The sequence below is a fragment of the Nicotiana sylvestris genome, chromosome 8 (assembly GCF_000393655.2).
Source record: "Nicotiana sylvestris chromosome 8, ASM39365v2, whole genome shotgun sequence".
Classification (NCBI taxonomy): Eukaryota; Viridiplantae; Streptophyta; class Magnoliopsida; order Solanales; family Solanaceae; genus Nicotiana; species Nicotiana sylvestris.
Genome location: NC_091064.1, coordinates 196,824,069 through 196,841,450, shown reverse-complemented (window position 1 = coordinate 196,841,450; position 17,382 = coordinate 196,824,069). Strand labels below are relative to the sequence as shown.

Genomic DNA, 17,382 nt, shown 5'->3' with positions numbered 1-17,382 from the left:
ATTCTGAACTTGAGCTGCACTGCCGCATTCCGGTTGCACTTTGCTAAAGATGATAACCTACAAGTTTGATTGTTGAGCAACAGATGGTACTGACATAGGAGTTGTTTGCCTCAATTAACAAATTTATAATCCCATCCACCCCCCCCCTTCCAAACCCCAGTACCTTTATGCATCTGGTATCATTGATCCGACTAAATAATCTGCTTCACATAGGGCCCAGTGAAAGGGAAGCATTCCCAAAGAGTTTCTCCATATTCAGAGCTCGGACTTGAGTCCTACAGTAAAAAAAAAAAAAAAAAAGGAGGGTGGGGGCGGGGGGATCTCAATTATTCAACCACACTCAGTGGTATTTATAAGGGGTTGTTCGAAGCATTCCCTATGAAATATGCCACAAAAGAGCAGAATTAAACTTGAGGAAATATTTTATACTTGTTACATATTTGAGGCTATCCACATGTGCATAACTATTCCCTCAAAACTCTCTAGTTTGGGTGAAGAAGGTGCCTGGTTAAGGGTTGATTTTGGATAGAACACTCTTGTGGGAGATCCAACAAGTTTTAGCTCAATTTGAAGAAGCATATAACAAACCAAGTGGTCACTGTCGAGCAGCAACAACCTTTATATTAGCTTCAACTAAGAGAAAAATATTCAGCATTTTCATTTCACCAGCAGTTGGAATATGAAAGCATTAAATACACACGGATCATACCGGGCAAGAATATTTCCTAAATAAAAGGTAATATTTCACAAACATACATGGTCCAGTAATACCATAGTTTTAGTCAATCATTTTGCTGCTTACAGTAGAGGTTGCAGCAGCTAGGAGAATAGTCCTTTTTCACATAAGCAATCACAGAAATAATGTGTGGCATTCAACACTCAGCCACAGGAAAAGCAGATCCAATGTTATCTCCCAAACGATAGCATTTAATATTAACAGGATATGGACCAATCTCAACATGGTTCTCTTCCCCTCCAACAAAGAAGCATAGAGTGTAGATAGCAACTTCAAATTCAGGGCTAACTCCAATCAAACTACTTGACACAGATTTTAGGACGCCGTTCCATTCAAACTGTATGGTCAGTAACTGAGTCTCTGAGTCGGGCTGCATTAGAAAGAAGGCAAAAGAGTTAACATGCTGAATGAATACAAATAGATACAGGAAAAACTAAAGTAGATATACTATATTTAGAACCCCTAGACTTCAGCCTCTAAGACCCAAATTAATAGTTGTATGACTTACAATCTCTCCGCGCCTTCGGGGGAAGATGTATCCTTGATAGTCAACACTGCCCTTAGCTTCCTCTAAATAGAACTGCAAACAACATAATGTATAAGAAGAATATATAAGCTCGCTAATTTCCCTTCTATAAGTCAGAAATTCTGCACTCACAATGCAGTTTATGGTGAAAAGCACATATACTAAGGAAAATTGGTAGAAGTTATGAACTCTATTGAACGGTGATTAGGCGAGTTGTTGTCCTGAATAAATTTGAAAATGCGCATTCTCTTTTGCAATGTCAGAATTAATTTTTTAGTGTAGGGGAAGAGTAATGTCATATATATACAAAATAAAATCCAGCTACTGAAGAGTGCAAAAGGTACTCATTTGGGTATGGCTCTTCAATTCTGCATTTTGTATTCAGATTCAGCGTGAAGGGGAGCCTTGGCGTAACTGGTAAAGTTGCTGCCATGTGACCAGGAGGTCACGGGTTTGAGCCATCGAAACAACCTCTTGCAGAAATGCAGGGTAAGGCTGCGTAGACCCTTATGGTCCGGTCCTTTCTCGAACCTCGCGCATAGCGGGAACTTAGTGCACCAGGCGCCCCTTTTATTCAGCAGTTTTAATCTATTTTGTCTAACTCCAAGATGACAAAGCTATATTCTTGAGGATCTTAATAGCTCTCTTTCACTCTGAAAGCTAAAAATGTTTTCCAGAAACTAATTCTAATCTTACTCAAGAACCAAAACTTGCCAATATAAGTCAGCAAACAGATAAAGCTGCTTGCTAATTTCAACTACTATTAGTTGGAGTTAATGAGAAATGCATAATCAATCAATTCCAACTATTTGTCCCTTTGCATCTAAAAGTCTTGTATATACTAGAGTATAAATGTAAATGCATCAAGTAGAAGAAAAGAATGAAGTGCACCTGAAGCCAGTTGTGAAATCCAGAAACTGATTTTTCCCCGTGCTCCTTTATCTCTCCAACAAAAACATGTTCAAAAGCTGAAGAGCTAGCAGATGTACCACCTCGACTATAAAGGTCGAACCAGAGATGAGTCATCATTCTCTTAAACTCTTCATAATCACCAGAAACTACGCGTTTCAATGATAGATACTTGTGCAGATATTTTATTGGCGCAGTTCTACTGATCTCTTCTATGAATGCTGTTTGTTCTTGCTTCTCTTGAGGTGTTACATTCTCCTTACAACCCTGGTGCGGATTATAATTATCTAAAAGGGAACAGAAACGAGAATAAGTAGGCTTGTTAAATACATCGTCACTCAACCAGGAAAATAAACATCCTTCGGCCATATCTTCCTTTTGGTAAACCTTCTTTCCTTCACCGCAATCAATCTGGTAATCCTTTCCTGGAACTAAGCGGTTAAGATCAAGTTCCCAAAGCTTGTTGCATGCTCTCGATAAATCTGAAAGCTCTTCTTCGGAGGGTTCCATGCCAACTCCATATTCAACCTCATTTGAATATTCTTGCTCATCAACAGGCTTTTTGTAATTGTCCCAATAATCCATTTTAACCTGTTGCAGCATTTCAACCATTTCCATATGATGACAAGCGTAAATTTTAAATGCACAACTGAAAAGCTTGAAGAATTGACAAGTTGCTCTATCTGTTATTTTTCATCTGAGAGAAGTATATTTAGTTTCCCCTTGCTCTTTTGGGTGTATATACGGAGCAATATAGTTTTTTTCTCAGGGTAAGGTCTGCATACACACTACCCCGACCCCACTGGTGGGATTTCACTGAGTTTTTTGTTGTTGCTGTTGTTGTATATGGAGTAATATAGTTTTCCTACACATCTTTTACTTAGTAACAAGAAAACATAGCTTGTATTGTGGAAAGACATCTACTCCTTGTCTGTGTTTTAGACAGTAAAACTAGTTCACTAAGTTGTGAAATAATAACCTTTTGATGCCGTTTAGTAGGCTTTTTCTGGACCGTCTCCCAGCCGTCATTGTTTCCCTCGTCCTCCTGCAGGAATACCAGTAAAACATGAGGATACCTTCATGAGGAAGATCAAAATAGATATGATACTTGAGCAAGGCCAACCTTTTGATTGAAAGTATCCTGCCTCTCATCGTCATTTCTTTCGTACCCCTGAGGTGAAGCCTGCATGTTTTGAGATGGCTGAGAACCGTGACCATTCAAACAGAAAACATGCTACTTCACACTGACTACATAAGTATTTCACACCTGTGATATGATTATACTTATCTCTTCAATCCACTTGAGATCCTATACAAGACATGTCCTTTTATTTTTAAAAAAATTAATATGAAATAATTAAGGTCAAATTTTGTGGCCCTCCAACCAAGTTAATTGGTTAAAAACTTGCACCACATGCTGATGCAGTACCAATCCAACAGTTTTTTCTTATCAATTGGTGTTTACATTCTTGTTCTCTCAAATCGCGTAAATCAACTGTACAAGCAGCCCTGCACCTTCTTTGCACAAACAATAGTAGGAAAACAATCCCTGACCACTCCACCAAACACGTTCTTTGTATTAACTAATGCTACAGCAACAACAACAACTGTGTCTCGATCTCAAACTAGTTGGAAAAAACTATACGAGTCCTCTATATCTAATCCACTCTATTTGGTCCTTCTCGTTCCACTACATTTGGGTTAATTCATAAAGCAAGAACATCCAATCACACAACAGAAACAGACTCTATCGACAGATCAATGCCAAGTTAATCATCAATGCTGTAAAGATTCAAAATTTATTAATGAACTATATTTTAACCACAAAAACTACTCTAAAAGCAGGATTTTTTTTTTAAATAAGCACAAAATTCAAGACTTGGGTGTCTCATATTCATGAATTTTACACTACAGAATCACAAATACACTGTTAAAAATAACAAAATCAACCAAAAAAGAATACTTGTATGCACCTTTTGGGGCATCATGTGAGGCCTTGATTCACTTGATTTCCACTCCTCATTTCTCCCATATCTCCCCTCCTGCCAAAAATTCAAAATTAATAATTAAAAAAAATCAAAACTTTAATTCAAAAGTTAACAATAACTTATTTAATTAATTTAAAGTCAGACAGATCAAGAAAAACCAAATTAAAAACCTCTCTATTATATCCATGTTTACGATCGCTGCTAATCCCTTCATCTTCTTGATCCCCTGACACCACCTGCACATATTAGCATACTCCATTAGCACAGATTAAAAAAGGGAAGTTTTTTAAAGTGGCAGTGACGAGTGCTAACCTGCGCCCAAGTAGATCTTGACCGTTCATCACGATCACCAGATTGATTGTTCCTATCATCATTTTCATCATTGCCCAAAGCCACATTCAACAACCCCTTTACTAATCCTTCCATTGATGATCAAATCAACAACTATTCTTTTCCTCCTGTTTTTGGGAGATTGTCTTGAGAGAAATTGGTAGTGTGATCGGATTGTGTTTAATAATAGCAGTTGAATGAAGTTGGGATAGGCGGGTAATGGCATTTATGTGAATATTTTGAAGTTTGAGGTTTTTTTGACAATGTTTTGCCGACAGTAGGGACTTAAATGACTTAATGGAGAAAGTTGTTTGACTTCAAACTTAAGAAAGTCAAGAATATCTCAATACACAAATAAAAGCCAGCCATTTGTCATGTTTGATTTGGTTGATAATATAAGAAATATATTTAGCAATATCTCAATATTTATTTTAGCTTATTATATATATTACATAGAGAGATCATGGAAGCGGAAAAGGAAAGTGACAATGTGAATTAAACTTACGCGTAAAAACAAATTCATTGATAGTAGTTTGGCACAAAATAAATTAAATCATTTAGAAGTTAAGAGATAATTTGGACTATCTAAATTGCTCAAATTGACTCATAAGATAACTTTGTTAAAATACATAAATGTTGGTCTGGTTCGTGTTCATTCACTCTCTCTGTGAGAAAAAAAAGGTATTTATATGAATGGATAATTATTTAATTAAGAAAATAGTTAACAAATAAAAAAAATGAGTTTGAGTTTAGCGAGTTTAGCGGATGGGTTATAATACATTGTTTAGTACAAATTTTGGAAAAAAATAGGTCGTGATATGTTGTCCTGTCATAAATTCTATCCATATATATTCTAATCGTCAAGTTATACTATACCCGATTGCGTCTACACAAGAAAAAGCTGCCACTCGTTGGTTATTAGCGGCGTCTCAAAAATGTCCGGGTTAACTCAACCCATTTCGATGTATCCAAATTTCATACAAGCGTCAATTTGTGGTGACATATGATTTTCTCAAATTAGTAGGAAGCTTGAAGTTTGGATCTTTCCAAAGGAGAGTTGTGTTCATTATGCAATTGCAGTGTTTGAATGTAAAAAATCATATAAAAAATCATCAATAGGGGAAGATTCTTGCAAAGTTGTAAAGCGAATATGCGATACTACGGGCTAGCCACTTTTCAGACTAGCAATCGAAAAATAGCCAACATTTGTAAAGTTATTGAAAAATAGTCAATGTTTTGCTGAAACACATAAAGTTCCAGCATAATATGCAGGATTATGGAGATCATGCGTGTAAACTTCCAACATATTATGTTGGAACTCCAGCACACGTAAAGTTCCAGCATAATATGCGGGATTATGGAGCTCCTGCATATAAACTTCACGCATATTTTATGTTGGAACTCCAACACATTATGCTAGAAACTCATATGTAAAAAATTCAAACCCCAGCATATTATGCTGGAATATTTCCGGATCTTTAAGAGTGTTTTTGTTCAAATTTTATTTTTACATGAAAAAATAGCTAAATTTCCATTACTTTTGAATCGGTGACTATTTTTCAATTACCAGTTCTACATCTGGCTATTTATGATTTTTTTTCTCAATTTATTAAGGTTAAGAAAGTTATAATAAAATTTTGACAAAATTGTACAATATATTGTGGAACATATCACTGTGCCAAAAAAAGAAAGAATTATCTGGTCGACATTTCAATCTGTTTTCCTATTGATTCCACCTTTAACAGGAAGGTTTGGAAAAAGAAAACGCGTGACAAAGTTCATTAAAGACAAAAAATTGACTAATTTGCAAACTCAAACATGTTACTTGAGAAATGATATTGTTTTACAATCCAGTGATGTGGACACTTAAAGAAAATTAGGGCATGTTCAGAATTCTCTTGCCTAAACTTAAGACGTTTGAATGCAATCACAAAATACTGATAGGAAGAACTATAGCCATTTTTATTTTCATATTAACCAAAAAACAGAGAGTACCCAATAAACTTATACAATAAAGGAAAGCTTACACAAATGTCCCAAATAAATTTCAGCTTACCAACCTCTAGCCATTAATCATAGACTTACCAAAACTAACCAACAAAAATTGAAAAACCAAATAATAGAGTTCTTTCTCTCAAAGAATCACATGCAAAAATCACCTTCCATATTTTTAAGCATGATTAACAACACTAGATACAAGACGGAAAAGAAATTTTATAGATGAGGTAGTAAATAAGGTGATGAAATACAAAAAATATATACAATATTCCAAAAATCTAAACAAAAAAAGGAACTTTTCCAATGGGTATAGTTGAAATTCATTGAAAATATATAGATAAGCCAATATACAAAATTTGAGGAAGATTGGAGGTGGTTTGGACTGATTTTGTATCAAATTTCTTAATTAAATCGAGTTCAAAAAAGTCTGTTGCGACACATGTATCAAACATGTATCTCACACACAGGTATACATGGATATACATGTGATACACAATAGATATAAATATGATACATATGTGATACACAAATAATACACAGAGTGATACACATCATTTTTTTTCATATTCAATTTTTACCGAATTTTTAATTCAAACCACCTCAAAACTTCACCAAATCATTCCAAAGCTGAGATTCAAGATCCTTAAGTTGTGCCCAATCTATTCTAATAACACCCACTCAAAACAACGCAGAAAAATGATATTTTTTTGATATAGATAGCTAATTGGCTAATTTAGTAATATTTTATCAATTGGCCAATTTTTGTAATGACTACCTATAAATGGACATAGCTAGTAATTTCCCTACAATAAATTTCAACTCATTACATTGTAATCCGAATTATAACTTTATTGACTCTCAGGCTCTCCGTTGGGACACTCAAAGTCATAAAACTAAGTGAAGGTAAAATTTTAAAATATAATAATTACCGAGATTGAATATCTAGATTAGGGTATGCAAATAAGTGATGCTAACTTTGCCAAACTAGGATGTGTTAGTAATGTTGGTATTAGTTATGATCACATTAATTATGCGGGCAATAGTTATGCTGACATATTTTTTATCCATAATTTGGTTTAATATATTACAGTATTGCACAATTTCTAAAAGAATTATTTGTTTACAAAAATACCATCATAACTAGTCCATCATTGTTTTTAAAAAAGAAACATATGTTGGAAAATGTCTTTATATGAAAAAGCAGGGGCGGCTCAACGAAATTGGTTGCTTAAAGCTGAACATTAAGAAGAGGCCCAAAATTTATTTAATAAAATTTTATATATTTATGATTTCTTTTCTTTCTTGTTATTAATAGTTTTATGGACCGTCTTGTACGTATTTTGGCCCTTCACTCGGTTACCTGCTAGCTTCCACCATCGAAGATATCTAGTAACTTTACTCACATTGGTTTCAATTTTTTTTATAAAAAATATATGCAGTAAAAAAAAATATTTTTATAAGTTCCAAGCATCTAATGATCATAATTTTGTACTACTAAAGTATATTTTTAAAATAATTTTATACATTTGAAAGAGTTCAAGTTTATTTGAATTAAAAAAAGAAAGACTTGATCTACTTTTTATAAGAAATAATTTACTTTAAAAGATATTACAAAAGATTTGTTTTGTCTTTTTTTTTTTATTATCAATGTCATCATCAAACTGCTATTTTGCCATATTGTATGTTTATCATGAAATTCAAGTATTTAACTAAATAACCTCTAACTACTATATCCAAAAAGAAAATGCATAAATCTAGTGTCTTTTTTAATAATTTTTTTTTAATAATATAAAATTAACTAATAATGAAAAATTGAGGCTTTCAATTAGGGTGGGGGGAGGGGGGGTGCTAAAGCAATTGCTTTAGCTGCCTCCCCCTTGGGCCGGCACCGTGAAAAAGATTTAAAAATATTTACTTGATTTATCTACCTATATTGTAGTATATAGAATTGAATATTTATTTATAAAAAAGAAACTATACTAAGTATTTATTTATCTACTAGGGATATAATCTTATATCTCACTTTCTTGAATTATTAGGCAAATGAAGTTTGAATTAAAAAAACAAAAGGAAAATGAATTGATTACAAATGCATTTCAGTACGTAGTAGTAGAATACAAATTTATAAATTTACAATGAAATTGACGGAGTGTAGATATAAATAGCGGGAGTAATTTCAGTTCAAACTTTACATCAAATTTGCGTTAATATAATAGCATATTTAATCAAGCATAAATTTTGAAGGTCAATTTTTTCTTAAACTAAATTAATGCATGCATTACAACCCATTATATTGTTAGTAGGCCTAATACATACACAGACCCTGGAACTTGGCCCGAAATTTCATTTTGGCACCTTATCTCCAGCATGTTCCTATTGAACACCTTATGTTATGCTCAAACTATGTCATTTAAACCCTCATGACTTGCTAACAAAATACCAAATAGGATGTATAACTAATACTAAGATAATACCAAATAGGATGTATAACTAATGCATATGTTCAAAAAGCGTACCAAATAAAGTAGAGAAATTTTTATAAAGCACTATCTTTTAGTAGTAATTAGTCATCTATAGATACCATTTGCTATATTACGGATTATAAATATCTTTTCTGTGGTTATAAGATGTATTTGATGTATTTAAGCTATTGTATTCATAAATACAGTAGCAAGAATATGCGTTAATCATTGAAGTCCAGCTAATCAGTTGTTGTATTCTAGTGTATTCGACTATATTCATGGAGTGAAACATGGGATTATAGCTGGACAGATTATTGTATTCTTATTGTATTCGACTGTATTCACGGCGTGAAATAGGGGATTACACTGTTTTTAAAACGAAAAGTGAATCAATTAACATAATAAACTCCTAATATAACTCAACAAACTCAATTACAACATACAAATCTTGTATTTTCAGCTATAAAAAAGATCCTCAACCGAAAAATACCCTAAAACATAGCAATCTTCAGAGAAATTATATAATACATCTGAATACATAAATTATATTAATTAAAAAAATACATGAATACATTCATGGCATATAGCGAGACATTGAATACGATGAAATACATAGAATACAGCGGGATACATTGAAATACAATGAAAAAAAGGCAGTGAATACAATGAAATACATTGAATTACAATGAAAAAAAGACAATGAATATAATGAAATACATGAAAATACATTGAAATATATTAACAGAAAATAAGTTGCTCAGCCCCAAACTCCGTCGTCTTTGTTCAAGAACAAACTCTAATTTCCGGCGAATCCGCCGTAGCAACGTTTGAAGATACAACACGCAACACCTTTGAGATTTGAAGGTACAACACGTGCCTTCTTATTTTCATTACCTGCTTTTAGTGATTTGGTTAGGGATTTGCTTTGCTTTTAGTGACCTTAACAGAGAAATCTCGTTTCTTGATCTCCTAAAATAACTCATAGCTACCAAATCCACCATCATTGTCCCAATTGCCGCAACCATTGCTATAAACCCTGCAAAAGGGAAATCACCCCACGGTTTTTCAGGAAGGCAAGGGCTAGACAAGCTCTCGAATGCATCGGGCAATATGTGAACGAAACCCGTGGCGAGAATTGATGAGAGAAATCGCAATTCAAATATTCGGTGCAAGAATTGATCGGAATGCAAAGAAAATAGTGTGGGTGAGAGGAATTTTGAGATTGAGCATCGTGTTTTCAGAGAATGGGAGAAGAGAATGAGATGTATCAAAGTAGAGAGAGAAAGAAAATAATGTAACTGAATAGCGTATTTAGTGGCTTAAGGCTAGGAGGTAACCAAAATTAAATATTTTGCTATAAACCTTAAAATGTATCTATAGAATATAATTTTTTTAAATGGTATTTATTTAAAATAAATAAGGTGTTAACCTTTACTATATGAAGTAAAAATTCCAATAAAGTATTATTAATACTACACAAAGCTAATGCATGCATTATTTTATCTAAAAATAGAGGCTTCAGAAGTACATATCTTTTCAACGCCAATATTCTCGACATCGTTATGGATGTATTTGAAAATATTCTCGACAAAGGTGTCAAATGATCAGAGACCCTCCACTGTGTTTAGCTATTGACATTTGTGTAATTCTTTCATGGTATTAAGAATAAAGATTATTAAAATGCAGAGACTTCTTTTTGGGTTATTGAGTACCTTTACTTGTCTGAAGCCTATTCGATAAATCGGAAGTAGACTTGAAAGATCTGTAGCTCAGAGATTTGCTGCCTTTTTTTAGCGTAAGATCTCTCTTATGCTTTCAGTCTAATTGTTACGAAAGCTGAATATCTCCATTCCAAAACGTTAACATAAGTCCTGAGGCAAACTTCCGGCAAAAATACTCTTGCCTTTTCCAATATTTCAGAATGTATTACGGCTCTATCTATTCATAAAATAAAGAAATTCCAACATTTAGTAATGCTAACGCATGTATAAACGAGGTACACATACGGCAAAACAAATACCTTACATAATATAGATTCCTTTTAGCCATTATAAATTTCAATAAACATACGAAACAATGAAAAATGAGGACCACAACATAGATAACCATAAGCTTCTAAGGAGCTTTTGAATGCTCGAAATGATCATTTCCAAAATTGTGGAAAGCAGCCTCTTAGGAAGATCCGTAATATATCATTGTGATCCCAAGGGTACAATTATGTACATGAATACACAGTTCTGACTCTACAAACTACTCAAGACAACTTTTCAATTAAGATGGATACAATTATGATGGAAGCAGTGCCACAAACCAGCGTTTCTCCAAAAGGGAAAGCAAAATCAAGAAAGCTGCTTTGTTTATTGGGTTAGTACCTGGAATATAATCGAACTTCCTAGAGCTCAATGTGAAGCTGTGGGTCATCGATAACTCTCATTGGCTTCCAATCCGATTCTTCTCTGGGCTGCCTGAGAGCAACAAAATGAAGTGCATCACTGCGCACCTGGTAGATATGACATGCCCAGGGATATGAATCTGGCGCTGTCCAGATCTTTTGTTCTTCAAATACTGTCTCCTCGGCCAATGTTTCTGCGACACAGTATGCAGCATTTGGTTCCGGCTCAGCAAAATCAGGTACAGCAACACATCCCGGAGATACAAAGCCCTCAGGAGCACGAGGATGCCAAATTGATACGGGATTGGTGTAGTCATCTGAGCAGTTCCTCCACACCAGGTCATAACCGACTGGGAGGGCGAACAACTTGTCAGAATAACGGTATACAGCTGAAACATTAGGAGGATGACAACCAACACGAGTAATATCCCCAATTGAGATGTACCCATCGGGTAAACAAGAAGGGCGCCAAATACTACAGATTCCACCATCTTCTGAAACATTCTTCCGGCACAATGTACAACGACCTTTCAACTCTCGTTCACTGCTCCATACCTTGGAAAATGTGATAGCATGTTGAACAAATTTTCTTCTATCAGAGACAGCACCCCAGGAAGCCAGCTCCCTTGATTCAATTATGGCCTTTTTCTGGCTAAACGAATCTCTTCCATCATTATCATTTGAAGCAAAGGATACATGCCTCTGGCTTGAAGGAACCTTCAGCTGCAGACATGCCACGTCAGTTTGGTGTGCTTTCCATATTTTACGCACAACCGAACAGATTCTTACAGCTTGAGGCACCTCAGTTTCTTCTTCAGTGTTGCACTTTATTACACGGACAAACTTCTGAGACCTTCGGAATTTTTTGATATGGATGATCAAGTGAGAAGGTCTAGGGTAGCCAGCTTTTGCTAATTCAAGTGCCATGAGTTCTTCCCAAGGTACATCCCACATGATTTTACAGGGCTTCTTGTCCATCTTATCAGCAGACACACACTGGAGGAGCATTACACGTTTATTAGTCACTAAAACAATCCGCTGATAGGGAACCATAAAGTGATTTTCATAATAATCAGACAAGGCAAATTTAGAAGGCTCTTTAAAAAGTTCAGTGCAACCGAAATGTCGGCTTTCTTCAGCAAGGTGTAGTATCACTTGACCTAGTGCTTCTCGCTCGCTGTAATCTCTAAGTATATTGTCTGCATGAATAGCACGGGGATTTCTTATCCTATGGAAGGTGGTCTTGTTACTAAGAATTTCTATGCAACGAGAACAACTTGCACCAATCCCATCGACAGTCAATGAAAAGAAGTCCAATGCTCCACTCACTGGTTGAGCAACGAATCCCACAACAGCTCGTCCAAGCCCATGGGCAAAGCCAAGAAGGCCATCTTGTCTAGCACTCTCCACAGGCCTTGTCACTACCCCAGAAACTCCAAATGCAACACCTTGTGCTAGGGCTTCAGTCCCTTGCCTGATCCCTTCACCAACTCCGGTTATTCTTCTTGACCATACCTGCTTTGAACGCAGCTGCAAAAACTGTCCATCTGTTGATAGTTGAGCAAAGCCTTTGCTGAGAGAGGCTAAAGTTGAACTTGTCATACCCAATACATCCACTGAAAATATTAAGTGCAGAGGGTTATGAATTAAATCTCTCCAAATACGATTTCCTACTGCAGAAATGACAGAGCTTTTTCTCATAAATCTGTCTCTGCGGATCACTTTCCTTAAATGGATCTGTATTTTAAAGGCATTTCCAACAGCCGACAGCACTGGGCCCCAAACGCCTAGAACCCCATCTGGTCGCTGAGCAGGTGCACTCTCCAATGAAACCTTCAGCCTTAGTTCAGATATATCAATCAAGTCTACACGTATTTCAGGATCAACCTGGCTGACACTAGAACTGTCTGGTAGGCGATCTAGTTGAAGATTGTTGTAGAAATCTACAAAAGCCCAAATTATTGGCTCATGAATGTTAAGCCTCCAGCATTTATCTGTTACCCTTACATAAACATAAGGGTATACCTGGACACCATCAATGTTCTCATTGCGCACTGTAAAGGTCATCTTGAAGACTGGATGATGTACATCAATGTTTTGTTCAGGTGCCAGCAGTACAGGCATCAATGTGAGAGGCAGTTGATTGTCAAGCTGCAAGAACCCCAATATAAGCTTAAACCTGCTTGTGGTTCCACCATCATATCCCGTAGAATAGGATATGAAGACTCTGTCCAGATACAAATAGGATAGCTCTCTGGGTCTATGGTCCACAAAAGAAACCCCAATAGCACCCAACTCAACTGTAATTTCTAGAGGAGATCCATTCTCCTGCATCTGGTTCTGTATGTGAGAACTGCCAAGATTTCCAACTTCTGCAAGAGACATGTTCCCTTCTTTTGAAATTAATAATGCTGCTCCCTCGTCAATAAACCTAGCAACCCTGACATCAGCCATATCTATAACATGGAAAAGCAAGCCTGATCCATCACATTCAGAACAGAACCCTGACTTCTCCAAATCAAATTTCCAGACCATAGAGCTATCGCCACTATAAATCTCAGCATCAATAAGTTTTTGGCCATAGGGATTCTCCCATGAAAAGTTTGTGGTTGAAAGAGGCAGTAGCTGGATCCATGCATCATTGCCAAATCCAGATTGACGAAGTCTAATGACCATCCTCCTCGTCCTGTTCTCAATCCTATCAAGCATATATAGCAGATTAACCAGATAGAATTGGAGTTAATCAGAAGCTTGAAGTAGCAGAGCCTGCGACCGTAACTAAAGCAAGGTTAATTAGGTACCTAATTGGACCCCTTGTTGATCCAAGGCGGAAAACAACTATGAAACGTGACCCCTCCTCAAAGCCACGAATTTCCATCTTCAAAAATCTTCGCGTGCCATCGTTTCTCCTCAAGACAAGAAGAACTGTGTCCTCCTTAACAATTTGAATAGGAAATGACCAATTTGTATCATCCAGTCGGACCTTCAAAATTGACATGATATTGTAAGTGACTTGCAAGCTATCAGCTAAAATAATGCAGTCAACTCTCAAAAACTGCAATGGCTAACAATCAAGAAGGCAGAAAAAAGAGGAATTATGCGGCATTATTGACATTTCCCTTCCAGAATGAACACGCAAGAAACTTCACCAGGAAATTTACTACATATCCACTCTTTCAATCTAGCACAGCCTAAGGCCACAATTCTATGCCATGGTTCATAAACTATGGTCACGCAGGTAATCCAAATAGTACCTTGTTTAAACAAATAGTCTAAAAGTGGATGGTAGCATCTATAATGGAACAAAATTACTTTAATCAAGACATCAGTAATGCATATAATACTTATATAGCACCATAAATACACTAAATGTCCATATCATTCATGTTTTCAGAAGACGGTTCATATCATTCATGTTTTCAGAAGACGGTAAGAAAGAAAGAACAGTGGACGATGTGTAAGACACACCATATTAGGGATGGATTTTCCAGGGAAAAAAGCATTCTTTAATTTAATTAGCAGTTCAGATAACACGTTATAGAGAATCTACTCACCTGGAGTTCATCAGGTCCACCCGTGTCGCGATATATAAATGAGACTCTGGCATCAGATGCACGCAAAACCTTTGGCTCATCTTCGCTGCTCAATTTCAAAAATATGTCTTGACCAAGTCTATTGGTAAATGTAACAAATGGTCGAACAGTAATAACCTGACAAAAGAGCAGGTAAATAATCAATAAAAATGTTTGAATTTGATTTTATAGAAGTTTGAGAGCGAAGCTGCTGCTGTTGTTGAAACAGAACCTTTGTTGGAACAGTTTGATAAGGGCAAGGTTTTGATGATACAAAAAGCCGCATGCAATTTCCATCAGCGCTGTAGGCGCAGAAATCCAGCGAGCCATCCTAATATCGAGGACGGATGGATAAGTTAAAAATTTGGATAAAACATAGTATACCACACAAGATTAAGATTCTTTACCATGTCACCCAACGGAGAAAGATCTTTAACAGGACCAAAACTCTCCTCACTAGACATGTTAATTGATGCTGAAAGGCCTAATAACTTGAAGTTTAAAACAGGCGCAATTGTATTTCCTTCATATATTTCCTCCTCAGAGATCTCCTCCAGGACAAGTTCATTATTCCTTTTAGATAGCAAAGGGAAAGCAATCTTCTTTGTTGTCCGCCCACTCAAATCGATAAGCCTGAAAGTAATAGGTGGACATCGTCCAACTGAAAGCCAGAAAGGAGCATAGACCTTGGTGATCTTTGCTTGCAGAGGCCTTTCATGGGTATGCACATGTTCAGCAATTACTTGAACAATCCTGCAAGAGCCAGTAGCTTAAGGCATTAAGCATGAAAATTAAATTCACCTATTTCACAATATTAAAGGAAAGAACTTAATCAGCTCTTATTTTCTTTAAGACCTTCCAGAAATTGAGCTTCTTAGATTTATTGTCTTTGAAGGTGCCTTCTTAGGATGGGATATGAGTATAGCCTCCTGTAAATAATGTTAAGAAGTTAGTATCATTTTAATGCATTCCAAGAGACACCAGAATCAACTGAATTGACAGAATACAAAGTAATCATAACAACTAACATGTAATGGCAACCATCCTCTTTGCGGAAGCAACGAAAAGTACAGAGGATTCCTTATGTTGGCATTATAAAACTTGACAGATTCACCAGGACAGAATACCCCTCTATCGCAAGTGAGAAAATGACCATCGACTTGCATCTCAAGAACAGAATATTCAGCAGTAAGAGGAAGATAATTGGTAATCGCAAGTGGTGGCCTGATCACGAGGGTCCAATCTTGAATAGGATCAGAGTGCATGTCCTTTGCAATCTCTGTTGCTTGTATGCTCAAGCAGAACCACATGCCCCGGTTACTATTGGATGAGGTTCCACTAACTACAGGGCAGTATAGGAGTTTCTCAGACTCACTGAGAATGGATACAGATATTCCAGAGTTTTCTGCTGGCATCCCAAGATCCTGAGTGTTTCCAGACATGTCCATTACAGAACTCCACGAATATTCTTCAGTTTTTTCCAGGTTTGAAGGCCTCACTTGCAGTGCATAAAGTCCAGAATGGGTCAGGACAGATAAAGGCAAGGGAACAACTTCACCAGGCCTTACAGGCCCAACATAAATATGAGCCTGGGGATCTCTCGGCTTGCCTTGCCTATTCCTAAGCCACCTCCTCTGTCTTGCATAGTTTACAGATTTTAGTGGATTGGACGACTCTGGCCATTTCAAACTATTGAAATCTGGAGCATAAACCCATCCATCAGCAGTGTTCACAGAATTCTTATCTACATGCCATTCATCAACCCATTCCCAGCCTGATGGAACCTCAACTTCATTTCTCCCCTGCCCAAATGACAGAAGTTGATGGCTTAAGACCAGAAATAAGAGAAACCAATTGCTACATTCAGGCACAAAAGAAAATAAAATCTGGAGGCATACCTCATTAACGTCAAACCACCCAATATCACGATTATATTTTTGGGTCTCAAAGAACTCATCTGTCACAATTTCATCACCATAAACCTTTTTTCTCTCATCATCATCTGGTCTTTTTTTCTCATTTAAAGCACTGAGCATGAGCTGTAAATCCAGCGTAAATTCAGTGTAGTTACGAACTGAAACTAGAGATCTAATATTGACATATCGATTTCCATCAGCTATGCTCACTTCACTGGCAACAACAGTATTTCCCAGTCGCCAACAAGCAGCAGGTGCAGCATAATTCAGCCTCACAGCAGTCCAAGGTCCCTCCCTGGTAGGACTAATCTGGATAAACCCAGATTTTGTCCGAGTGTTAAAGGACTTCCCACTCTTTTCAACTTCAAGTTGAGGAGACAAGTAAACAGCCAATTTTATTCTTCCTGATGAATTCATTTCTTTTCCTTCACTAGTCATCATCTGCATTTCATGGTGAGATAAGCAAGACACCATAAAAAAAGAAGCTAAAAGGGAAACAGTAATATTTTCCACATTTTCTTTTCAAGAGTAATATACAAAGAAGAAGCAACAC

The 17,382-nt window shown here is 36.3% G+C and overlaps 2 protein-coding genes across 2 annotated transcripts in view; both read right to left on the bottom strand.

Moving 5' to 3' along the window:
* Nucleotides 1-634: 634 nt before the first annotated feature.
* Nucleotides 635-4,657, bottom strand: LOC104225777 (uncharacterized). Its single transcript, XM_009777641.2, has 8 exons — nucleotides 4,472-4,657; nucleotides 4,330-4,395; nucleotides 4,145-4,213; nucleotides 3,295-3,354; nucleotides 3,151-3,216; nucleotides 2,154-2,762; nucleotides 1,245-1,316; nucleotides 635-1,106 (listed from the first exon to the last, which is right to left on the bottom strand). Exons 1-8 carry the CDS (start codon nucleotides 4,583-4,585, stop codon nucleotides 873-875), a joined length of 1,290 nt encoding a protein of 429 aa, XP_009775943.1. The 5' UTR covers nucleotides 4,586-4,657; the 3' UTR covers nucleotides 635-872.
* Nucleotides 4,658-11,053: 6,396 nt separating this feature from the next.
* The window catches only part of LOC104225778 (uncharacterized), a 67,337-nt gene continuing 61,008 nt past the window's right edge, over nucleotides 11,054-17,382 (bottom strand). Inside the window, exons 45-52 of the mRNA XM_070153011.1 lie at nucleotides 16,812-17,270; nucleotides 15,942-16,715; nucleotides 15,769-15,842; nucleotides 15,321-15,666; nucleotides 15,146-15,244; nucleotides 14,896-15,051; nucleotides 14,143-14,324; nucleotides 11,054-14,039 (exon numbers count right to left, since the gene is read on the bottom strand). Coding sequence (XP_070009112.1) covers nucleotides 11,342-14,039; nucleotides 14,143-14,324; nucleotides 14,896-15,051; nucleotides 15,146-15,244; nucleotides 15,321-15,666; nucleotides 15,769-15,842; nucleotides 15,942-16,715; nucleotides 16,812-17,270 — 4,788 coding nt within the window. The 3' untranslated portion in view covers nucleotides 11,054-11,341. The remainder of the gene's footprint in view (nucleotides 14,040-14,142; nucleotides 14,325-14,895; nucleotides 15,052-15,145; nucleotides 15,245-15,320; nucleotides 15,667-15,768; nucleotides 15,843-15,941; nucleotides 16,716-16,811; nucleotides 17,271-17,382) is intronic.